Here is a 23,011-nt window from a genome sequence, read left to right on the forward strand (position 1 = left end):
CGCTGTGTGACCAGGATGACTGATGCAATCGTTTCTAACCTTCCAATGCCTTTATGCCAAGGAGAGCAATCTCAAACTACCATCCGATGGAAACCAGTAAGCATATACACATAATATAGGAGAACGACTGGTTGGTGGCAGTTGTCTAAAAATGTCACTCTACAATACAACATAAATAGCTATGATACATATTAATTTACTCTGCTCTGAACTGGTAATGTAGCTTTTTTTGATCATTTTATCAACACAAAACAATGAGCAGACGCCGACTAAAATAAAAGTGGTGATAAATGCTTGCAGTATCCTATGTGGTCTCACGTATACTTGCAGGCAGTCATAGCGTGATCATACGATTAGTAAGGAGACTCATTCTGCAGGCATTTTATCCTTTAACAATAATGTAGCTTGGGGAAACGCCCAAAGAGATGATTAAAAGTTGTTTGTATGCTTGTAACTTACTAGATTACTAAATAATCATTCAGATACTAGTGTGGGGTGCACTTTATAGTGTTACTGCTAAAATGACTTATTAAATGGTTAATATATCTGTGTGTAAGCTGCCAATCTAATATTAGACTTGCTGAATCTAGTGGATGCCAGACTGGATAAATTACAATATGGTTTATATCACAGAAGTGGCACTTGCACCGGGTTATTATAGTATATTTTAGGGAGCATAGTAAGATAATCCAGTAAGCTTTGCTGCCTAGCTCTGCATTCTCCAGATGTTTAACACATCTTGAATTGAGCTATAAATCGATAAACCCCATTTAATATATTCAGAGTATTGTTATGAAATGGCCGTTGTACCTTTTTAAAGTTCCTTGTTCTGTTTTTGATTAGCTACTCAGTTACATTTCCCAATGTATGGTAATATTATGGATCTTTGTATTTGTTTTTTATTCTTAATGGAGAACTATGATGAAAATCTATTTTGTAAGGGAGGATAGTCTCAAAACTGGCGACAAGGAAAACTGACATATTTTTTTCAAAATAGCACTATTAAATATGTTGTGTAAAATTTAAATATAATTGAATGTTGGAATTCATCTATTAAAAATATAACAAATGATTGACTGGTTGGATTATATTTATTGTTTTGCTCCTCCACCGTGTGATTATTTGTTGTTGAGAGTTTCTTTAGCTTTTGTCATTAGGTTGATTTTTATGTCATAAAGTGAACATTTTTAAAAGTTATAAAACTTTAAATAAAACTAACTTGGAGTTGTAATTTATGTATTTGTTTATTGGTAAATTTTTGTTCTTGCACACCATAATTACAGGGAAATAAAACCCATTTTCACAAACATCATTTGATCTCTTATTTATGATGTTTAACATCGTATTGCACACATTTGCGTTGATTGTGCCTTTTGGAAATATGTAGTACTGTGTCTGCCAGGCTGCTCCACCCACTGCGTCTTCCCTCTCTGTCCAAATCTGCCCCTGTTCTGTCTCACCATATTCCCACTCCATCCCACCCCACCCCCACTCTAACGCCCACCTCCCGCTAACTAGAAGTTGATTGGTTGCTATGGACAGCGTTTTTGCTTGTCCGCTAATTAGAAAGTTTGATACATTGTCTGCTTGAGTTTGTCACATGAATGCCAGAAGTTAGAGAAACGTGTACTAAGAGGTGATTGAAAGAGCTCAGCACATGATAAATACACAAATCAGGCAGTATACTGTAAATGTAATTTGCTCAGTAAAATCTAATGAGCCCCAGTGGCCGCATACTATATTCAATTGTCTGAGAAGCATATAAAAGATCCTGCCTGGCCTCTGTGATTGTATCCTCCTATCCATGTAGCAGCTATGATGGCATATCATTCACCCACTCCCAACTTATTGAAATGTCTGTCACATCCTGCAGAGAAATATAGGTACAGGGTCAAAGATGAATTGGTTTCTGCAAATCCAGGTGTTATAAGTCTGTCTACAAAAAAAAATGTTTCATGGCCGTATTAAGTGCTGAAAATGTTCAAGGGCCTATACTGAGAAGGGGAGGAGCTGTGACCAGTGATGTGTGGGTGTGGCCAGTGCCATGTGGGCATGTATACCCCCTACACTATCCACTCCCTAATTACATAAAAAATTTAAAATGTCATAATTTTGTGATAAGACTAATGAAGGCCTGGAGCTCCATATGTCCCATTGATAATCTGGCCCTGGGAAGTTTTGTTATACTGTTAATTTCATGACTCGCAGGATAACTGATTGTAAGTGTCAGGGCATAGGAAGCCATTTGGTTAAAGTACTGTCATAATATCAAAGATGATTGAATTAAGAGTCAGGGCAAGCTTAATTAGAATGCCACTCAGGAGAGGATGTTTGGAGGTCATTAGGATGTATCTCTAGAAGGGCATCCTATAACTTGGAAACACAATTTAAAAAGGTCTGTTGTCTGGATCCTCATGTGGATTATTTAGACCTGTGAAGCAGGAACCCATACCCAGCAGGCTTCTGCAGGTATAAACAAAGAGTGTTCAAACCACAAAGTGTATTTAGTCTGGCCACCAGGTGTGATTAGATATAGGCAGATCACCTGGTGTGATTACATATAGGCAGTTCAAAGACAAATCCTATTTGATCTGGTTTATGACATAAAGTTGATATTTCAGTGATAACAAAGTGTGTAAAATCATATAAACATAGCTTATTAGCTGAGTTCGATACGCAGATTCAGTGTGATTTGCAAATCACTCAGATGCCTGGGCCCAGAGATATGAAGTATCTCACCGATCCCACATCACAAAGGCACCATATATAATGTCATGTAGTAGCTAAAATAGCATAGATACTGTAATGTGAACACCTCATATCTTAAGTAGTCCTAAGAAAACAGGTATGCACAATTATTTGTATTTAATTGTAAAGTGATGTGGGCAGGTCTGGGTTGTCACAGACCTAATTAACTAATCAACCAATCAGCAGAGACTGGGTTATGACATCCCAAGGGTGGGAGTACAGGGGATTAAAGGTATTGGAGTTCTGTGTTCAGACTGGGAGATCAATGTCTGCATTGAAGTTTGTAACCTGCATTTCCTTCCGTTCTTCTCAAACAGATTTAGCCATGTGTCCTTTTTATTTTAAAATTGCATTATATGTACTTGGCTTTGTAACATATTTTTTTAATAACTAAGCATTGAACGCCTTGTAAATAAAGTATTCTTTATTAGTCTAATTCATATTTTTCTCAGACTGCTAGGGTTACGCTATAAACTGTTAATAATTGCTAGACGCAGGGGGCGACCATTTAACTGAATGGGAAATGTGACACGAGCCTGCGCAATTGTATTATAGAGTGAGGGGCCCTGTGGCTCCTTTAATTATCACTGGTGGTGACAGTAACAGAGGGTTGTACCGTCTAGGTATACAATTACGTCGCACTGGCCATTGTGAGAGGGCAAGCTATACTTACTGAGGTCCCTGACAGGTACCTATTTGTAAGTGGACCAATTCAGGAAATATCGTAAGTATCTCTTGGGCTAATGCCTGCGTCGTTGTGCACACCGTCCCAAGGAACCCCAATACCTTTCTATTGGCATGTTAAAAATGTCCTACAGTATGAGCTCCAAAAATGTATAGTTTCAGAGCCTGACTGCAGGAATAAACACCATCTTAGATGGAGCCAGCCCACTGTGGCCTATGAAGAGGGAGGGTCTGGAGTGCGAAGAGGGATCTATTTGGATCCACCTCATCCGGCCCTCTCAGTGTGCATGTGTGACCTAAGGTGGTGCATGTGCAGTAACACTGCTGGGATCCTTCCCATCCCTCACTATGGGGCATATTCAGGTGGGTGTGAGAATTGCAAAAAACCGCAACTGCAAGGTTTTTCCTGCAGGTGCGGGTTTTTTGCTATTCAAATAGGTGTGTATTTTTTCTTTTTTTATGCGCCGGGAGGTTTTAATTCTCGCACCTCCAGAGCAAGAGTGATTTTTCCTAAAATCGCTAATTTTAAGGAAAAATCAGCGGGACTTGCTCTGGCACCCTGGCGGAACCTCACCTGAGGACTTATTAATCAATTGGAAGTTTCCAATTAGCTTACTTATACCCCTTTTACACTGGAGCTAAAACCCGGGTTTTTGAAGGGTTAACCCGGGCAGCTCCCTGGTGTAAAAGGGGAGAGAGTTGGATCGCCGGGTCGAGTGACCCAGCAATCCAACCCAGGTAACTAGCAGGGTTTAACACGGGCGTAGCCCGTGAAACCCTGCTATGGGAACAGCGCACTCCGGGTCACGATGACCTGGAGTGCGCTGCTAGCCGGCCGATTGGTCCGGCTTCAGTGGCGCTTGGAGATGACGTCATCTCCAAGCGCCACTTTCACTCCGCAAAAGCCGGGTCTATGCAGACCCGACTGCGGTGTGAGCAGCGCTGACTCGGGAATATCCCGAGTCAGCGCCGGCAAAATTCCGGGTCTGATCCGGATAGGAACTTTGTTTCAACTCCGGGTCAGACCCGGAATTTAGGTGGAAAAGGGGTATTAGTCAGTAATTACTTACCTTCTGCAGCGCTGTCTTCTTCATCCAGCGTCGGGTCCCGGACTACTGCAGCAGCGGTGAGTATGTCGGTGTGTTTGTATGTGTGTGCATGAGTGTGTGTGTGAGCCCCGGTGTATGTGTCTCCCCCCTTCCCCAGTGTCAGTGTGGCCCCCCGGAATGGGAGCTGGGAAAACTACATCTCCCAGCAGCCCTTGCCCCTCCCACCAGCCCCCTGAAACCTCCCAGCAGCCCCCTCTCCAGTGAGCCCCAGGGACCCCCGGGCAGGTAAGTGCTGAATTCTTTTTTTTTTGTTATATTTTTTTATTACGCGGCACAGGGTTTTCAGAGCTGAAAACCCTGCAGCCACTTTTTTTAAATTGGATACCACAGGTATTGGGAGCGCGCATACCCGCGATATTCCAAAATTGGGCGCAAGGTTTTTTACCTCGCGCCCAATTGAATTTGTCCCTATGATTGAGACATCTTCTCCAAATGTGAAAGAATTCAAGAAAATCAACAGTTTCTCCTTCACAGGAACAGCAGGTTCTTAAGTTACAATATGTAAGTGAACAGTGCTAATACACACATTGGATACGGATAATCATTTACGCAAATATTGATAAATAGGCTCCAGTTTCTGAAAAGCATTTTGACATGGACCTCACTGACATTAGTAATACCAGCAGGCTGTAAAAATGAAACAAAAGTAAAATGTTAAAAATGGAGGAGCTACATTACATTTTGTTTTTAATTACATAGATTGAAAATTTAAATAACATAAAAATGTACACAACATAATAATTGTTTTGAAAATAATTTTGCTTTAAAACAGCAATTCCATGAAAATTGAGGTCTGTAATTTTTAAAGTTAATCACTGTGTACAAGTCTGGCAGCCATGCTTGTTTTCCCTCCAGAAAGGAGATAATGATTTGTAGGAGGACAGCTAAGAAAATGAATGATGTAATCCTAAAAGGTACTTATCTTGATATATTAAGAAAAAAAAACCCTGTGTGGAATTGCTGTTTGCAATTTCAATGATCACATTCACACTGGTTACATATTTCAATATCATATTTATATAGCATTGCAAAAAAAATTAAGATGGTGTCCATTTTGTTGTAAATGTGTTTTTTAATGTAGGTGGTCCCTGTGCTTCCAGATCGGTTTAATTCTAAATGGCAAATAAGTTTTGAATTGTTTAGGGATTTTGTGGGTTTTTAAACAATATATTTTTGTTACCAGTTTTAAAATGATGTTTGTTTTACAGAGGAAAATGTAATATATTTTGCAGCAAGCGTCTGGCAAGTTTGTTCAGAAACTCACCAAATATAATAGGTTGCGAGTTTGGCAAACTTCCAGCGATCTTTGTCTTCATAACCCACCATTGCAGTTTCTTTCCAGCATGTTTGCGAGTGGGATCCCCTGCGTTTTTTCATTGCCATCACTAGGGGGGGACCCGCAGTGTGGAGGCACCCCATCATGATTCCACCGGGCCTAGGCCTGTTGGCACCATGGCTGATTGTACCCAGGAGGGGGCACCTGCTTGTATTCTTTTGTGGGCCCCACTTCCCTGGGGGAAACCAACTCTGCCCTCAGGCCTGTCTGTTATTTATCAAGTTATTCTGGTGCATTTCCGGTGACTTACCAACTCCTTTCTATTACACATGGGAAGTTGTATGTTTAACATTAAAAACATCTGGAGGGCATCTTGATTTGCGGCAAGATTGATTGAGGCGCAATTGCGGCGAGTTTAGATGTACTCTCATTCTATTACATACAGCAACTTGAAACATGACAGATTTCCAAAATCACAACCTATTACATTGCCCCAGTAGGGGTATATTTACTAAAGTGCGGGTTATTAGAATTGGAGTTGTTGCCCATAGCAACCAATGAGATTCAACGTTTCATTTATCTAGCACCTTCTAGAAGATAATAACTAGAATCCGATTGGTTGCTATGGGCCACAACTCCACTTCTAAAAACTTGCACTTTAGTAAATAGACCCCATAGACTTGTACTTTGACTCTCTGGGGAAATGAGAGCAGAATGTATGCCTTGGACTTGTGAGGTAGGCTGGGACGGCATTCATGCTTTGTGTGAAAAGCCATCATCTATATGTCCCTTGTCAATTCTGAGCACAGGCCGACTAGATCACATTTATTTGAAGTCTTTTCACATCTTGTTCACTAATAACATTTAACATTTTAAGCTTGTCTGCTCTGGGGATGCAGATTACCTTCCTCTAATACATTCTTCAAGCAATTGTCTTATATTGAGCCATCCGTGTTAAAATGGGATTCATCAACACATTTCAATCCGCAGATCTGTCATGCTGCATTAAGAGGAATTATGGCACATTTAAGCATTGTATTTCTGTAATCAGGCAGCTTCAATGCTCTTAATGAATTCCTACTTTGCTTAAAATTGAAGAGAACATATTTATTCTGGTTGTATTAGTGATGGCAGATTATCCAGTGGTTTCAGTATTATAGAACAAAGCAATTTACTGTTATTAGCAGGATTACTTTCTGCAGAGTGCAAGCTAATCATGCTGCATTCTAATGTATGTCAAACATACAGGACTTTGTAGCCAGTGGAAATATGGAAGTAATTATCTATTGCCCTGTGACCTTTAAGTTTGGTACTAGAGATATTTAATAAGGAATTATCTTTGAAGGCTAACTTTAGCCCTCCCTCCCCCAACCCATAAAACTATGACGCAGTTACTCAGTCATGTTCAGCTCCGCTGGCTGGGGGTGAGTAGTTGCTTCCCACTTTTCACAGTACATGAAATAAATGACTAAAGCTAATACAATAAACTCAAAAGTTAAATGTGGATGCCTGTATTGAAAACAAGTGGACAAAACAGCTACTAGACCATAAGGATTCTTGGGTTCATCCAACACAAGCTGACTGTCTTGGGTTTATCTTGGGATTGTGTGGTGCTATATAGCACATATATTGGGGAAAGGTGACTGTACAGCTACATTGCACGTAAAGCATAGCACTCCACATGACTGAGGGCCTGATTCAGAGACTGGCACTAATGCATTTGCTAATACAATCACTGTCTCAACAGCAGTTGCGGAAATATGCATATGCTAATTTCAGCCTTGCCCTTGTGCACCGGCATGCAATGGAGAGCACAAGCTCTGGGACGCCCACTTTCAGGCTTTGTGGACAGTGCAACTGTGACGGTGACTGTAAACACTTCACCATCAACATTTGCGGGAGCCTAGGAGTTACTCGGGTTATCCATCTCAAGTACTTTCAAACACGACCTATGAGGCTGTGGATGTGTGTTTGGGAAAGAAGTCGCGTTCAACAGGCCATTGGAACTTCCATAAAACGCCCATGAGATTACCTTATTTTGTGAACACTTGTTCACACAATGGGCCTGATTCAGAATGGACGGATTTGCAGCGCACACAAGCGGCTGTACAAGTCCATCCATTTCGGATGCAAATACAGAAGGAGCTGTCAGACAACTCCTTGCTGCATTTGCAATCCCAGTACTGCGACCGATGTCGCAGTTGGGGGCAACCATCGCGACCGGTTGCTCCTTTTGGTCAGGCTTCCCGCAGCCTGACCGGGTGCCTAGTCACTAAAGAGGCCAGGAATCTGCTTCACGTAGACCCAGGCCTCGTCCCTCCCGGAAATCCGGGGCGACACCAGTGGTGTCACAAGTATAGTTAAGTGCAGCACTCGGCACCTGTGAGGGAGCCGGCCGGCACTGCACACAGGGCAGCCCGCACCTCCGGCATCCCCCCCCCCTTCACCCCAGTAATAAGCATGGTGACGGGACCATAGGGGTTTGGCCGAGAGGCCATGCCCCCTGTCCAGATGGCCACACCCCCTTTCTTGCAGTTCACTGCACAGGATCCCTCCCTGCATCGGGTGACACCGCGGGGAGGGGCGACTAGATCCCATTTCTGGGTACGGTGACCAGGCATGCTCCAGCTCCGCCCCCGCAAACGCCGCAACATGTCAATCATGCTGCAGCTTGGGGGGTCTGCGAGCACATGGGCAGATCGGGTCCTGCACAGGCCCAGACCCAGAAACATCGGAGATTCATCATCGGATGAACGTACATCTCTGTGTCACGCCCACTGTCTCTAATCATAGCGAAGTCATATGTAATCACTTACGCCATCGCACACCTCGGTTAGCGCATCCACAGTAAGGGTTTCTTAGATTTTTCACACATGCGCATTACCAAATAAAAACACTCAACTGCGACCGTCTCTGAATCGGGCTCTGGGTAACTAAATAGGCAAAACTGTCCGTGCCTCTAATTCTCCGAAGCCGCAGTTCCAACTTGTAATAAGCCATCTGATTGCCAGCTTCCCCCAATATACTGATAACATGATTGTCCCATAAAAAAAGGACATCTGGGATTTTTGGTAGCGTTTTAGTAGTTTCCCAGTAGACATTACACTACAAGCTCGCCGTGTTTGCATCTGTGACTTTATACAAAGCCCTTCCCTGGTGTACATTCCCAATGGTCAGGGACTGAGACGCCTGATCTGATCATCGTTAGACCCTTAAATACCACTCGGTGCGTCATTAGACGCCAGCCATCGGTCACACCAGCAAAACTTGCACCAGGTCTATGCTAGGTACAGATTATCCATTTGAGAATGGCCTCAATGTACACGATGAAGTGTCTTTATACGTAACCGCTTTCAGCAATACGCCTGCTACACTCCCATAAGAAGCAACATCTCCGTGCGTCCAATTAGCCGCCTCCCAGGAATGCCCAATGCATTTCTAATACATTTCAGAGACTGTGCGCCTGAATCAGTACTGCGAGTCTGTGCGTTAACCATCGGGACATATGCGCAGTAGAGAAACATCGCTCTGCTGCGCCCGCCATCGGCAGCGCGAGTTACTCAGAGTCAGGCTCTGTATGTCTTATTTTACAGCTTTTCATTTGAGAAATTAAAAAAAAAAAAAACTCCCTGTCGCCGGCCCCTTGAAACAAAATAGGACATTTCCATAAAGCCTCAATTTCCATTAAATCGGCCTCACTGGCCACAGTAAAAATATTAGCTTAATGATAACCATTAGAACCCAGAAATGTGACCTCTGTGTTACATTTCATGCTATTAGATGTCTACATGCAATTAGAAGAGAGTGGGAATACGGACGTGATACTGACTTTGAGCACAGGGCTTTTAGCATACCCTTCTACTTATGCCATGCAAAATGCACCGTATATATTTTTAACCACCATTTAATGGAAATATATAACTGCTGATAGGAATGACAGCGATCACAAATCTCCTGGCATTTTTTATTTTTTTTGTTGGAATGCATAATTGGATAATCATAGTAAAAAGCTATTCAGAAAGAATAACAAAAGCCCTCTGTGCCCCCACGCACGGGTAAACGTTGACCCCTAGGCCAGGACGTCAGGATAGCAGAGGATAATATATTTCACCAGTAAGCCCTGGCCTTGTCACTTTGTTACCAATAAAATCACTTTTTTTTTTTTAACCACTGACCTTTGCTGTTTTATTACAGATGAGGAAAATTAAAGCGTTGGAAAAAAAAACCTCAAGGGCATTATGTGTTTATGTACTATGTACAGTATGTCTGCAATTGTACTGGAATAAATAATGGTTTTCATTTAAAGGGAATTTGTTACCAAAACTAACTCTTCTTTGGATTGATGGACTTAAGAATAGTCCTGATAAACAGCCAACCCACAGGTGGATCTCTTGTAGCCTTCCTGACCAAATCACTCATTTCCCTTTGGTCCATCTACTAGTGTCTCACAGTCTGTGGGGCAGATTCACTCGGCAATGTTAAAGCTAGGATCTGACTCATGGCCTTGATTCAGCAAGAAAGGCAGTGGCTAATACGCACGCAATCGGCTGATTGTTGCATACTGCGCGTGCATGAACTAGTCATTGCCATCGGGAATGCGATCGCAGCGGCTGCACAGACCCATCGCAGAGTGAATGACCGGAAGATAACCGGGGGCGTCTGAACGCCGTTGCAAGGGCGCGCATAAATTATCCACTGCGATGCCCTACGCAGCCTGAGGTCTCATAGCGTGCGTGGAAGTTAGCAATTTCTGAGTAAGGTCAGGGCTTGTACAAGTGTGCGTGAGGCTTCGATGGTGCTCGATGGTACCGATGTTTTTGCAGTCCTGCTAAACATTACGGATGGGTGTAAGGTAAAGTGGGCTATGTTGTGCTGAGATTGCATTGCGATCGCAATGGATTAGCATAGTATCGCAGTCAGACTGTCGCTATTGCATTCGCCTCTGTGTCCCTTGCTGAATCAGGCTCTCAGTATCACCTCCCACCACTTTATACAGGCTGCAGTGAAGCTGTAAGTGATCAGACTGCTGCACCGGATAATCAGACGGCTGCAACTTGTTCGGGTTGGACAACCATGGGAGTAAAATTGCAGGATTGGATTAGGGTTAGGTCACGGTGTAGGGTTAGGATCAGGCATGTTAACTTCCGGAACAGAAATCTGCTGTTCGACATGCCGCCTGCCGACATTCACAATGTCGAATCTCTGGCAATGTCGACAATATGTCAGTGTCAACATTTGACATGTCATATTCGTAATGTTGACAAATCCTACCGCACCCCATTTTAACCATGCGGACATTATAACTTTAAACATTCGTCGTAGGTATAATATCTGCACATTTAAAATGCTGGAAGTGCTGTAGCATTTTAACTATGTTGGGATTCCAGTGCCGGCTTTCTTGTGTCTACAGCAGGGGTGGGGAAGCTTTTTTCTGCCGAGGGCCATTTTGATATAACATTATTTGCGGGCCCGGTGCAGGCCACGCCCATTCCTTGACGTCACACGGGGGCCGGGGTCACAATTGCCGGTGATTACAGAAATGCCCGGAGCATCCTGAGGATGCTCTGGGGAGCTGTAAGGTCAGCGGTGTGACCATCTGAAGTGTCCTAAGGATGCTCCAGGCGGCACTGCTGCATAGACTCTGGCTGCAGGGTGCCATCCTAGTCACCCTGCTAGCCAGATGAGGCTAGCAGAAAAAAACTCTGAGGGCCAGACCAAATGATCCCACAGGCCTTATATGGCCCCTGGGCCTGCGGTTCCCCATCCCTGGTCTATAGAGTCACTGCTGAAATTGTGACTGTAGACATTCTATACCGAACCCCATAAAAATAACTTTAATAAGAAGACTGATTACATGTACAGTACTTCATAAAATATAGATGTCAGCTTACTGTCTCTTGGTAATCAGGAGTCTGTATACGCTGCACGTTTCCATAAGGCGATAGCCGCAGAGGTTGTAGCTGGAAGCAGTGCTCCTGAAGTCCAGAGATGAACAAAGAGTGTACATATGATATATACTGTATAATTAGGCTAAATTTTAAATCTAATTTCCCAAGATCCTGTGAGAATGTCGACATGGACTGTATGTCAACAACCAACATATCGACATTCAAAAAATATCGTCATGGTTAAAATGTCAACATTTAACATGTCGACACCAGGATGTCGACAGGATGTTTTTTTTAGGGTTTTGGGGTAGCCTGAGGGTTAGACTAAAAAACATTCTGGTGTCAACATTTTTGAATTCCAACATATTGGTTGTCGACCTAAAGTCCAAGTTGCCGTTCAAAATCTGTCGACTTTCTGTATTTCAACTTTTCATACCACACCCAATTTCCCAACTGGTGGTACCTAAAGCAAGCCTATCATTTCTTACAGAGTTTATAATGTGCAATCAATCCATGGGAGGTGGACGGATCGTGCGCACAGGAGATTTAGCTAGGGATGGCAGAGCAGAGATGGGGAAAGTATACCATGTTCCTTCTCCTCTATCTATGCCCCATTCTCCGTTCCAGCAACACACCTGCACACCATCATTATCCAACATTCCATTTTTCCTCTGAGAACTCAGAATGGATAAGAGATGGAAATGAAAGTGGCACCTACACAGGATCTAAAGCAAAGTGTCAGTTGGTAAACTAGTCTTACAATTTTAGTAGTTGACAATTTTTTGTTGGTGCACTTTTTACAGTAGGTGGCGTCACTGTATCGCATGCTAATATCTTCTGACCTGCTGATTATTTTACGTCCTTCTCTTTCCACACAGCTGCTGCCATCCTTTGATATATGTTCATGGACAGAAGAAGATGTGGTAAGCTTTCCCCAAACATTGTAGACATTTCAAAGATTTGATACAAGTTTTCAGTCGGAATTTTTTTCCCTGTTAAGTAAAAGTAGTTCTTAGTTAATTTTAGGGAATGGACAGTGCCATAACAATTCTTTGTGCTGGCCCCACCCCCTAAACTGGTGATGTCATGATGTCAAGCCTAGGGGGCGGGGCCGCCGGCTTCAGTAAGTAGAGCACTGCCCGGAGTGTCCAGCTCCACAGGCTGCAGGGTGTCTATCTGGTGTGTTCCTTGGACACCAGAACCTTTATCTTCCTGTGTAGTCTCATTGATGAGTGTCTGTGGTATTTTTGCAATGGGCCCAACACCACTTATTATTAGACACTATATGGATCACCGAGGAGCCAACAGAACAGAATATAGAAGCATATTGTAATACATTGCACAGTGGCCAAACCACACAGCCTGCCATTATGACTAGAAGAACACTTCCTGGGACATTTCTGTGTAATATGAATGTTGTAATTAGTCATTTTACACTTATGGGGTCAGAATGCCAAGACCTGTCCCAGGGAGGGAGAACTGGGGCGGATCTCGGGACAAAAATAAAATCACAGAGCAGTTGTCCAAAAAGGGGATAATTTCAGGTTACAGTTATGCTAAAGTGTTTGATAAATGCACCTAATTTGTTCTAAAACCTAATAAAATGAAACTTGCTTTTTATTTATTTTCACAGTTTATCTGGATGCAGCAGTTGGTTAAATCAGGTAACAGGAATTGCAGCTGTTTACTCTTCATTGTTGCTTTCTGTCTTATGAAAAAGTAACAGAGTTCACCGGTGTCTTATTTGCAGATGACAGCTCCGCCACGCAGAGCCTTTACGCCACTCTGTTCAGAGAGCACCACATTACAGGAAAGAGACTTCTTCTTCTGGAGGAAAGAGACCTGAAAGATATGGGCATAGTCTCCAGGGGGCACATAATCCATCTGAAGGTAAGCACTATAGGCATATATACCGGTGATAGAGCTTTGCTGCAATCATATTAATACTGATATGTATCCAAGGCATGAAAGGGACAATAAGTATGAGCAGGGACTAGAACTTTGGGTCTAATATACGGACGGTCCACCAAAACAGAGAGGGGCTGACTGTTCCTCTGCCAGCCATTGGTCAGTAGTATAGCAGAATATTATTATGTGATGTTAGACTTCAAATTCATTTTAAACACCAAAACAGGTCACCCCCTGAAGTTTGTTTAGTCCAAATTGGTCTCTCATTATTTCTATTTAGGTGCCAAATGTTAGAGTTATAAAGACATAGGGGGAGATGTATCAACCCCTGGAGAGAGATACAGTGGAGACGTTGGCCAAATCAACCAATTAGCTTCTATCATTTATCTAGCACAGCCTATGAAATTACAGTCAGAAGCTGATTGGTTGCTTTTGGCAACTCCTCCACTTTATCTCTCTTCAAGCCTTGATACATCTCCACTAACTTCCCATTAGTACTATTAGGCCTAAATTCAATTAGCCACGTTAACTGTTGCCACGACCAATCGTAGATTTCTTGCTATTCTATTAAAAAGCCACGTTAGTTTAACCCAGTTCTCAATGAGATTTAACGCTGCTTCTAAGTAGGGGAAAATCCCTATTTTAAGGTAAAAATGTCGAGTCTTGGGGCCTAATTCAGAGGGCGTCCCTATTTTTTAAAATCCCGGCCTCCAGGTTGCTCGCACAGCTGTGGGTGACCACCCACAGCTTGTGCAAGCGGCCTGGCAATGGTCGCGATTGTCGCGACCATCGGCATTGCGAGGAGACCCTTTTGGTATGGTCTCGGCACTCGCAATGCCAAGTGGACTTACAGCTCTAATAGAGCCGGAAGTCCACTATTGACTTCACGAGTGATGTCAGTAAGGCCGCCCACAAACGGCAGGTGTTCCTTCGCGAACGCCTCCATTTGTTCAGTCACCCTACCCGCCTACAAAACGGGGCGAGCTGTCGATCAACATCGACAGCCGCTCCGTTTTGCTGCGAGCTCCCGAGCGAGTGAAGGTCTCACTCGCTTCGGGGCTCGCGCACACCATGCGTGCGCACTGGGCCACCATCAACCCGCTTGCGAGCGCTATGTGCTCACGATCGGGTCTGAATCAGACCCTTGGTTCAAAACTTCAGGGACACTCCCAATAATTAATAATGCACTTAGAAGTTTCAAATAGCATAATTTGGCTAATAATGACTAATTTTTGGGGTTGAATGAAGTGGAACGGTACATGGGGGTGTTGTATTGATGGAAATGGTGTTTTTAAGCTTTTGCCTGGGAGTTAAATGTGTTTTGTTTTTTTTTCAATTTAAAAGTGGCTTACAATTACATAGAAATAATCTGACAGGCATTTTTGTACCCAAAATTCATCTAGAGACTTTAAATTTTCTAAAAAAAATCCCTTGTTTTCTATCATTTATCCACTGTAAAGCTGCATACACACACAACAATTTTGTAAATGAACGATCTTAGTAAACGATTTTCGTTAATTTTTTCAAGGGAAAAATGAACGAAAATCGTTTACTAAAATCGTTCATTTACTAAATGTAATGAACGATTTTTCTGAACTACAAACGATTTTTGCATATTCCCTTAATGAAAATCGTTGAGTTGGTCAGTCTGACTGAACTACAAACTACAAACGTGAACGCGTATGAACAATAATCGTTCATCGTTTTAACTTAGTGACAGATTTTTTCAACGATTGAACGATAAACGATATCGTTAGTGATAATCGTTCAAACATCGTTGTGTGTGTATGCACCTTCAGTAATAATGCAAAACCAACCATTTGGAACCTTTTAAGAGCTTCAAATACTTTGCTTATGGCCACCAATAGCCTTCAATACTATAATCCAATGTTATTTGCTATTTTTTGGGGGGTACAGGGTGATTTCCCCACTTTTCACCACACAACCCGGCTAATACCAGTCAGAATTACTGCATGACCCCCAGGAGAAGCATTTTATAATTGAATAGCGCAACTAGTGGGACGCATGCATAAATTAACGTGCAGTAAGCACAGTGAATTAAGTCGCTATAAATTGACCAATTTCCGAATTCAGCCGTTAATGTAGGTGCATCACAATCTGAGTTATGGGAAAAAGATAATTAAAGATGTCCAGTGGCAAAGTCTAAAACGGTCTGAAAACAGAGGCCCTGATTCAGAGCCGGATGCTCTGACAGAGTGCTCGCTCTGAATCAGGGCCGTCCCTGTGTTTTTTTTTGAGCGGCCTCCTGGCCGCTCGCATAGCTGTGGGTGACCACCCACAGCTATAGCGAGCGGCCAAAAAGATGGTCGCGATGGTCAAGACCATCGCGACCATCGGGCTTGCGACGAGATCCTTGTGGTAGGGTCTCGTTGCCGCAAGCCCTGGAGTGCTTTCGGCTCTATCAGAGCCGAGAGCACTCCCACTGACATCACTTGTAATGTCAGTGGGGCCGGCCCCAAACAGAGGCGTTCACATGGGAACGCCTCTGTCTGGGCAGCCACGCCCCCGGCACGCCCACCAAAGGGAGAGTGCTGTCACGCAACATCGACAGCACGCCCCCTTTGTAGCGAGACCCGGAGCGACGGCTTTACCGTCGCTATCCGGGCCTCGCGCATGCGCACAACGGAGCCGGCTCCCTCGTGCGCATACGCACTGGGCCAGCATCGACCAGCTTGTGAGCCCTCAGCGCTCACGAGCGGGTCTGAATCAGGTCCAGAGACTGATGGCCGAGACGTCTTACTCCCAGATTGGCAGTGTGTGTATATATATATATATATATATAGCTATTATGGCTTATTGATCATGTATACATGGATTTATTCACATTTTCATGTTGAGGACAATACACAATCATTATGTAGGATGGCAATATATTGTATTGTGACCCAAAAATGAGGATAGAAAAATTGTTATATGTACTAAATGTATTATTATAGTTATTATTTGTTTTATTATTAGTATTATTGTTATTGTTTTGTTTTGCAGACAGCAATCGAAAAATTAACACACGATTATCTGAATCTTTTTCATTTCCCTCCACTAATGAAAGTAAGTTTAATCCTATAGAAGCTTATTATTCTGCTGTACATTGCACATTAAGACCAGGCAGGCTCCTAGGCTTGTACAGTACGCGCTAGAAAAACATCGGAATGTAGGAAAACTGCTCCCCTTCCTCACCTTGTTAGGTCAGCCAACATTATCACTTAGTTGATCTCTGGCAGTTATAATAGAAGAGAATATATAAGTTGGGGGGGTGTAAATGTTATTTGAGGAACCAACAGTCAAAATATGATTTATTTATCTTTTTAAACCTCTATTTTATATAGAGGTGCGTTTCACAGCACAATTTTCCTGCCCAGGTTTCATAGGATCTTCACATCGCTATTTTTTTGGGGGGGAGAGATGTTTGACACCTTCTAAAAAGGACAGGTGTTGAAGCATACATGCCTACTCTCCCGGGAATCGCGGGAGGCTCCCGATTTTTCGGGTAACCCACCGCGATCCCGGAAGAGTAGGCATATCTCCCGCATTCCGCCCACTTCCTAGTGAAGTGGGCAGGATGGGGAGATTTTACCTGAAATTATCGGGTCCGTCGGGAAGGGGCGGGGCTAAATTAGGCAAATCGTGTCATTTAGCCCCGCCCCCTCCTCACGGACCCGCAAATCACGGGGGTTTCTGTAAAGGGGGTGGGGCCTAATGCCGTCTATCGTCACCCCCCGAAGAGGAGAGCAGCAGGTCCCCTCCTGCTGCTCCCGGAAAGCTGCCCAGCAAAGTAGGTAAGTATGTGTTGAAGTTGACCATAGCAACCAATCAGCTTTTATCCATCATTTCATAGCATGTACTTGATAAATGTTAGCTAGAAGCTGATTGGTCGCTACTGGAAAGCTCCACCTATCCTCTATAGAAGGTTTGATAGGAACCCTGTTCCCTTTCTCTGTCTTAAGCCGGGTACACATCTTTAGCGACGGGAGCCGGCATCGGCAATTGCATACAGACTTGCTGATGCCGAGGCAACGGTGGGGACCATACTGCATTTGGCAGCATGGCACACGCTAACGATATCCCCTGTCGGACCTGCATGCAGGGCCGACAAAGGATGTCGCTGACGACGTGCGGGAGCGTGCACTGTCAGCGACATAGCTGATCCACACTAGACGATGTGCCCAATATGTCGGTCCAATCCGCTAGATCGGACGATATATCGTCTAGTGTGTACCCATCATTACAACTTACATGCTTTCCCCAATTTACATAACACTGCACCGCCCACATCCCAAGCTAGCCACTTATTATGTAATAAGGGGGCTAACATATTTGCACTTACTAGTGATTGCAGCCGTATAGTATTCTGATTACTAGATTCTGTTAGGCCTGTTTATGTTGATAATTGCATAAATTGTTGGGGTTTTTAACATTTGGTTCACTTGGTTTTTTTAAGATAAGCATTTTATTGTTTTTAACTTTAGTTGTAAAAGACTTTAAACAGTCCATGCTGCTTTACTGTATATTGTTTTCTACTGTTATTTGAGACCTGATAAATCACTGGGCCTGTAAGCGTTCAAGTCCTGGCTGGATGTGCCTGAAAATGATCCCTTTTGATTGCATCATACGAACGCCTGGCGATCACTATGAGGCTGCGCACATCTACCATATCCAGGGTTGTGTACTAGGCTTGTCACTAAGAGGATGCAGTAGTGTGACAGACAAACAAACAAAAAGTTACAGATTGAATGCAGCCTTTATTTTAGTTTTAAAAAAAACCTGGAGTTTTGCAATTCATTTGACACCACGTATAAATGTTGCTTCTAATCTGACTTTTCTACATTTACGAACCATAAAAAGGTTTGGAACGCCAATGTTTCCTTGTGAGCTAGGGCGCCCATTTGGCCATCTCTTTCTGTGTTCTTGACCACATCACAGTCCTTGGAAACAATAATTTGGGATTGGTGGATGATCCAGAAACAGCACAAGGTGGAACTCGTAAAAAGTTCACATCCAAGTTCTGACTATTTCCACTTTATTTAGTTAAAATTTTTCTTTTTCTCCTAATATATTGCTGGGCATAGATTCCATTCATGTCCTCAGTTATTCAAGGGGTATAACCTAGAAATATACTTTTCCATAGAGGTACAATTTGAGCAATGGGTAATGTCAGAAGTAGAGATATGCGGATTTTGTATTACAGGTTGAGTCTCCCATATCCAAAGATTCCGAAATATGGAATATTTTTAGCATGACTGAGAAAGTGAAATCTTTGCTTTCTGATGGTTCAATGTTCACAAACTTTGTTTAAAGCACAAAATTATTAAAATACAGTATAAAATAACCTTCAGGCTGTGTGTATAAGGTGTATATGAAACATAAATGAATTTCATGTATCTACACAAACTTATTTTGATACTCAAAATTATTGAAAATTTTGTATAAAATGACTTGCAGGCTGTGTGTACAAGGTGTATATAAAACATAAATACATTCTGTGTTTAGATTTGGGTCCCATTCCCAAGATATTTCAATATGGTATGCAATTATTCCAAAATACGGAATATTCCGATTTCCAAAATACACCTGGTCCCATTTTGGGATATGGGAAACTTAACCTGTACTGAAATACAAACACCCAAACTTAGGGGTTCCATGTCAAATCGAGTCCGAGTTTGGAATCACAGAGTCCCGAATACTTACCCGGATCCTTCGTTCGGGATTCTGGCAGACGGGATACCGACACCAGTATCCTGATTCCCTTTGCGATAGCGGCGTCTGCATTTTGCCGGACGGCGGGATTCCGGTGGCGGTATATCGACGTGACTGGCTGTTAGTGCTCCAAACGTGATTAAATCTTCCAATTGAATCACTGTCCCTGTTGTTAGTGCTCGCAGGTCTTATTCCCAGATTGGCATAGTGTATGTATATTGTATATATATGCAATTTTAGAGCTACTGGGATGTATTTAAGGGTTTGGTATGAAATGCCGCTGGATGCATGTTCATATCCGACACGGTTCAAATCCCGACGCCGGAAGACCGACAACAAAAGATCCTGACAGGTAAGTATTTATACTATTACTAACCCTACCCCCCCACCAACACTAACCCTCCCTTAGGGGTGCCTACCCTAACCTCCCCCCCAAGTGCCTAACCCTAACCCCCCCTGTAAGTGCCTAAACCTAACCCCCCCTTCCTCGCAGCCAAAACCTAACAATCCTGGGGGGGTGCCTAATCCTAACCTCCCCCCAGGTGTGCCTAACCCTAACCCCCCCAAAGTCCCCCTCCCGGAGCCCCAAACCCTCCCCTCTCCCCGCGGCTGTCCGTGTCCGCCACACCTTCGTTCGGTTCGGGCTCCCGGTGTAGGGTTAATGATAGGTGTCTGGATTTCGACGCCTATCATTAGACCCCTGCCGGGATTAGACAGTCGGAAGCCGGCATTTCGACTGTTGGCTTCCTGACTGCATCCCGTATTTAAGTAGTATTTATCTATATTTTCCTACAATTCTGGTTGCCAAATAAATTGCCCTTTGTGTAAACATCTAATAATACATATGTGATATATACATTCCAAAAGTTATTCTTGTTTTCTAGGCAGAATACATCCTGGTGGGCCCAATATAAAATACACATAAAAAATGCCTATTACATTGAATTGCAGCTCCGCTTGCCTCTATAACAGACACATAAATACCAACAAAATTAACAGTTAGTAAAACCCTTCTTCAAAAAAAACACTTTATTCATATACATAACAGGACTTGCTGTGCTCTCTAAAATCAAACCGTTCACTGGTGACTTAGAAGGCCATAAAGCCTTTGTTGAAACTAAATTAACTCTACAATACAGTCAGGAAAAGCTGCATGCTGTTCATTCTCCATTCACATCTGCTACCGGTGACATTAAGATCAACGGCTTCAGACTACGCCAGCGACAGACTATACATGGATGCAAATCTTGTTAGTAAAAGCTTATAGTGAGGGGATCGGGTCTGGAAACTATTCCACTGGTTTGTACCTATGGTGCAGACAGCTATGCTCTTTCATAGCCTGTCTGATCAGGGTACAAAGTTGCATTTGCAAATGTTATTTTTGAATTGCAAATTCTATTAAAACAGGTATAAACTCAAATATGTACACTAACTTGAGAAATACATTATAATTGACTTGGTCTATGCCTAAAAATGCACTGCCACCTAAAAAATGGGTCAAATTTGAAGTGTGTGCAGCACGGTGATACAGTGAATAGCATTGCTGAGGTCATGGGTTCGATTCCACCAAGGGCCTGTTGTGGAGTTTGTATGTTCTTCCGGGGGTTATGTGGGTTTCCTCCGGATACTTTCGTTTTCTTCCACAATCCAAAACCATACTGGTAGGTTAATTGGCTTCTGACAGAAAAATGAAGTGTGCTTCGATGTCCATGTGGTATGGAAGATAGATTGTACTTTCCACTGTGGCAGGGACTGAGTCAGTCTCTGTAAACTGCTGTAAAATATGGGGGTCATTCAGACCCACTCGCGAGCGGCAGTACGCTCGCAAGTGGGTCGATGTTCCCCACTGCGCATGCGCACGACGGAGGGAGCTCAGTCGTGCGCATGCGCGAGACTCGGCGAGCGAAGAACTTTCCTTCGCTCGGAGTGTCTCATCAAAGGGGGCATGCTGTCGATGGTGACTGACAGCACGCCCCTTTGGTGGGCGTGCCAGGGGCGTGCCTGCCAGACGGAGGCGTTCCCAAGGGAACGCCTACCGTCTGAAGCCGGCCCCACTGACATCACTAGTGATGTCAGTGGGAGTGATTTTGGCTCTGATAGAGCCAAAATCACTCCTGGCCTTGCGGTTGGGAAACCCAACCGCAGGCTTTCAGTCGCAGTTCCGATGGTCGCGATGGTCAAGACCATCGCGACCATCTTTTTGCACGCTCGTATATGCTGTGGGTGGTGACCCACAGCTATACGAGCGTCCAGGAGGACGCTCCATTTTAATGGAGGTGGGCCCTGATTCAGAGCGAGCGCTCTGGTCAGAGCGTCCGGCTCTGAATCAGGGCCTATGTGTGCTGCTAATAAATAAGTTCATACATCTAGCCTCCTCGCCAGAGCCGTAACTAGACTTTTTGGTGCCCTGTGCTAGAAAGAGCATTGGCGCCCCCCTCATTTTTCAAAGGGACATAATGCACCCAAACAAGGGCCATAGTTTCATGGGGAAGGGCCAGGGAAGAGGTAGGGGAGGCCAGGAGATGCTGGGGATGAAATAAGAGGAAGCTACAAGCAAGAATGATAATAAACAGAAATTTGACAGGCACAAACAGCGCCCCCTGACCTGTGGTGCCCTGTGCGATGGCCCCGGCCGTACTACCCTAGCTACGGCCCTGCTCCTCGCACGCTAAACAGCCCTTCTAGTCGCACCATGCTGTAGCGTGACTCGGTAGCACATAGCATCTTTTGGTGTGTCTCTTTACCTTCAAACGCATCTTAGGGCCATATTCAATTTGAGGCGAAAAGCCATTATCGGTGATAAATTATCGGCGATGATGTCTTTTTCGCCTATCGTCTTTTTCACCATATTCAATTACATTGACTTTTTGCCGGTGCGAAAAGTCAATGTAAAAAAAAAACGGGGATAACGGCGAAAAAAAGTGCAGAATTGGGGATTAGGAGTGCAGGCTAAAACAAAAATAGCCTGCACCCTTGGGAATGCCCCCTAAAAACTATCTGTGTAAAAAAGTAAAAAAAAATCGGGACACCCCCAAAAAATATTAAAAATTTGGGGGTTAAAAAAAAAAAGTGGGAACACACCCTAAAGTACCCAAATAGATTCTAGAGGGGTTCGGAAGTATGCGGCAGATGTTTTCTTCATTGCGGGGAGTAGCGGCAGGTGCATTTTTAAAGAATTTTTAAAAATCATTTAAGGGACTTAAAAATATGCTTGCACGCATTTTAATCTACCCCAAATTTGATGGGCATAGTTATTTTTCCCCAGAAAAATTGCTAAATGCTCTTCTGCATCACCTTCTTCAAAGCCGCATTTATGTACCTGCCACGGCTATTTAAAAACCCGACTTCCCTTCTGCATGCAAAACCCCCCGTTGTGATCCCCCCATGTCTGGACATCTTTAGGGGGGGTCCCAGGATGAATTCTCTATTTTTTGCGCCGATCCAAGTTTTGCCGGTTTCCGTTTTCGTGTCCTTTTCAATTGAATTCGGGGAATATCGGGCACGCGCACAATACTTTTCCGCCAGGAAAACAGGCGAAAGAGGCGAACAGTTCAGCAGGCGAAAAGTCTGAACTTTTCGCCTCAAATTGAATACGGGCCTTATTTGCACAGCTTCTGCTGAAGCTGCTTGTGCATCATATTCGCACCGCTGTGCGAATAAGACGCATTTTAAGGTAAAAAGTC

The 23,011-nt window shown here is 43.6% G+C and overlaps 1 protein-coding gene across 4 annotated transcripts in view; it reads left to right on the plus strand.

Annotated features, from left to right (window-relative positions):
- The window catches only part of MAP3K20 (mitogen-activated protein kinase kinase kinase 20), a 196,210-nt gene that overhangs the window by 138,151 nt on the left and 35,048 nt on the right, over positions 1-23,011 (plus strand). For all 4 annotated transcript variants that reach the window (XM_088471781.1, XM_088471844.1, XM_088471712.1 and 1 more), the window contains exons 12-15: positions 12,584-12,628; positions 13,339-13,369; positions 13,456-13,595; positions 16,620-16,682. In XM_088471781.1, the coding sequence (XP_088327907.1) occupies positions 12,584-12,628; positions 13,339-13,369; positions 13,456-13,595; positions 16,620-16,682 (279 nt within the window). The remainder of the gene's footprint in view (positions 1-12,583; positions 12,629-13,338; positions 13,370-13,455; positions 13,596-16,619; positions 16,683-23,011) is intronic.

Source organism: Taudactylus pleione, unplaced genomic scaffold (genome assembly GCF_031769625.1).
Source record: "Taudactylus pleione unplaced genomic scaffold, aTauple2 ptg000004l, whole genome shotgun sequence".
Classification (NCBI taxonomy): domain Eukaryota; kingdom Metazoa; phylum Chordata; class Amphibia; order Anura; family Myobatrachidae; genus Taudactylus; species Taudactylus pleione.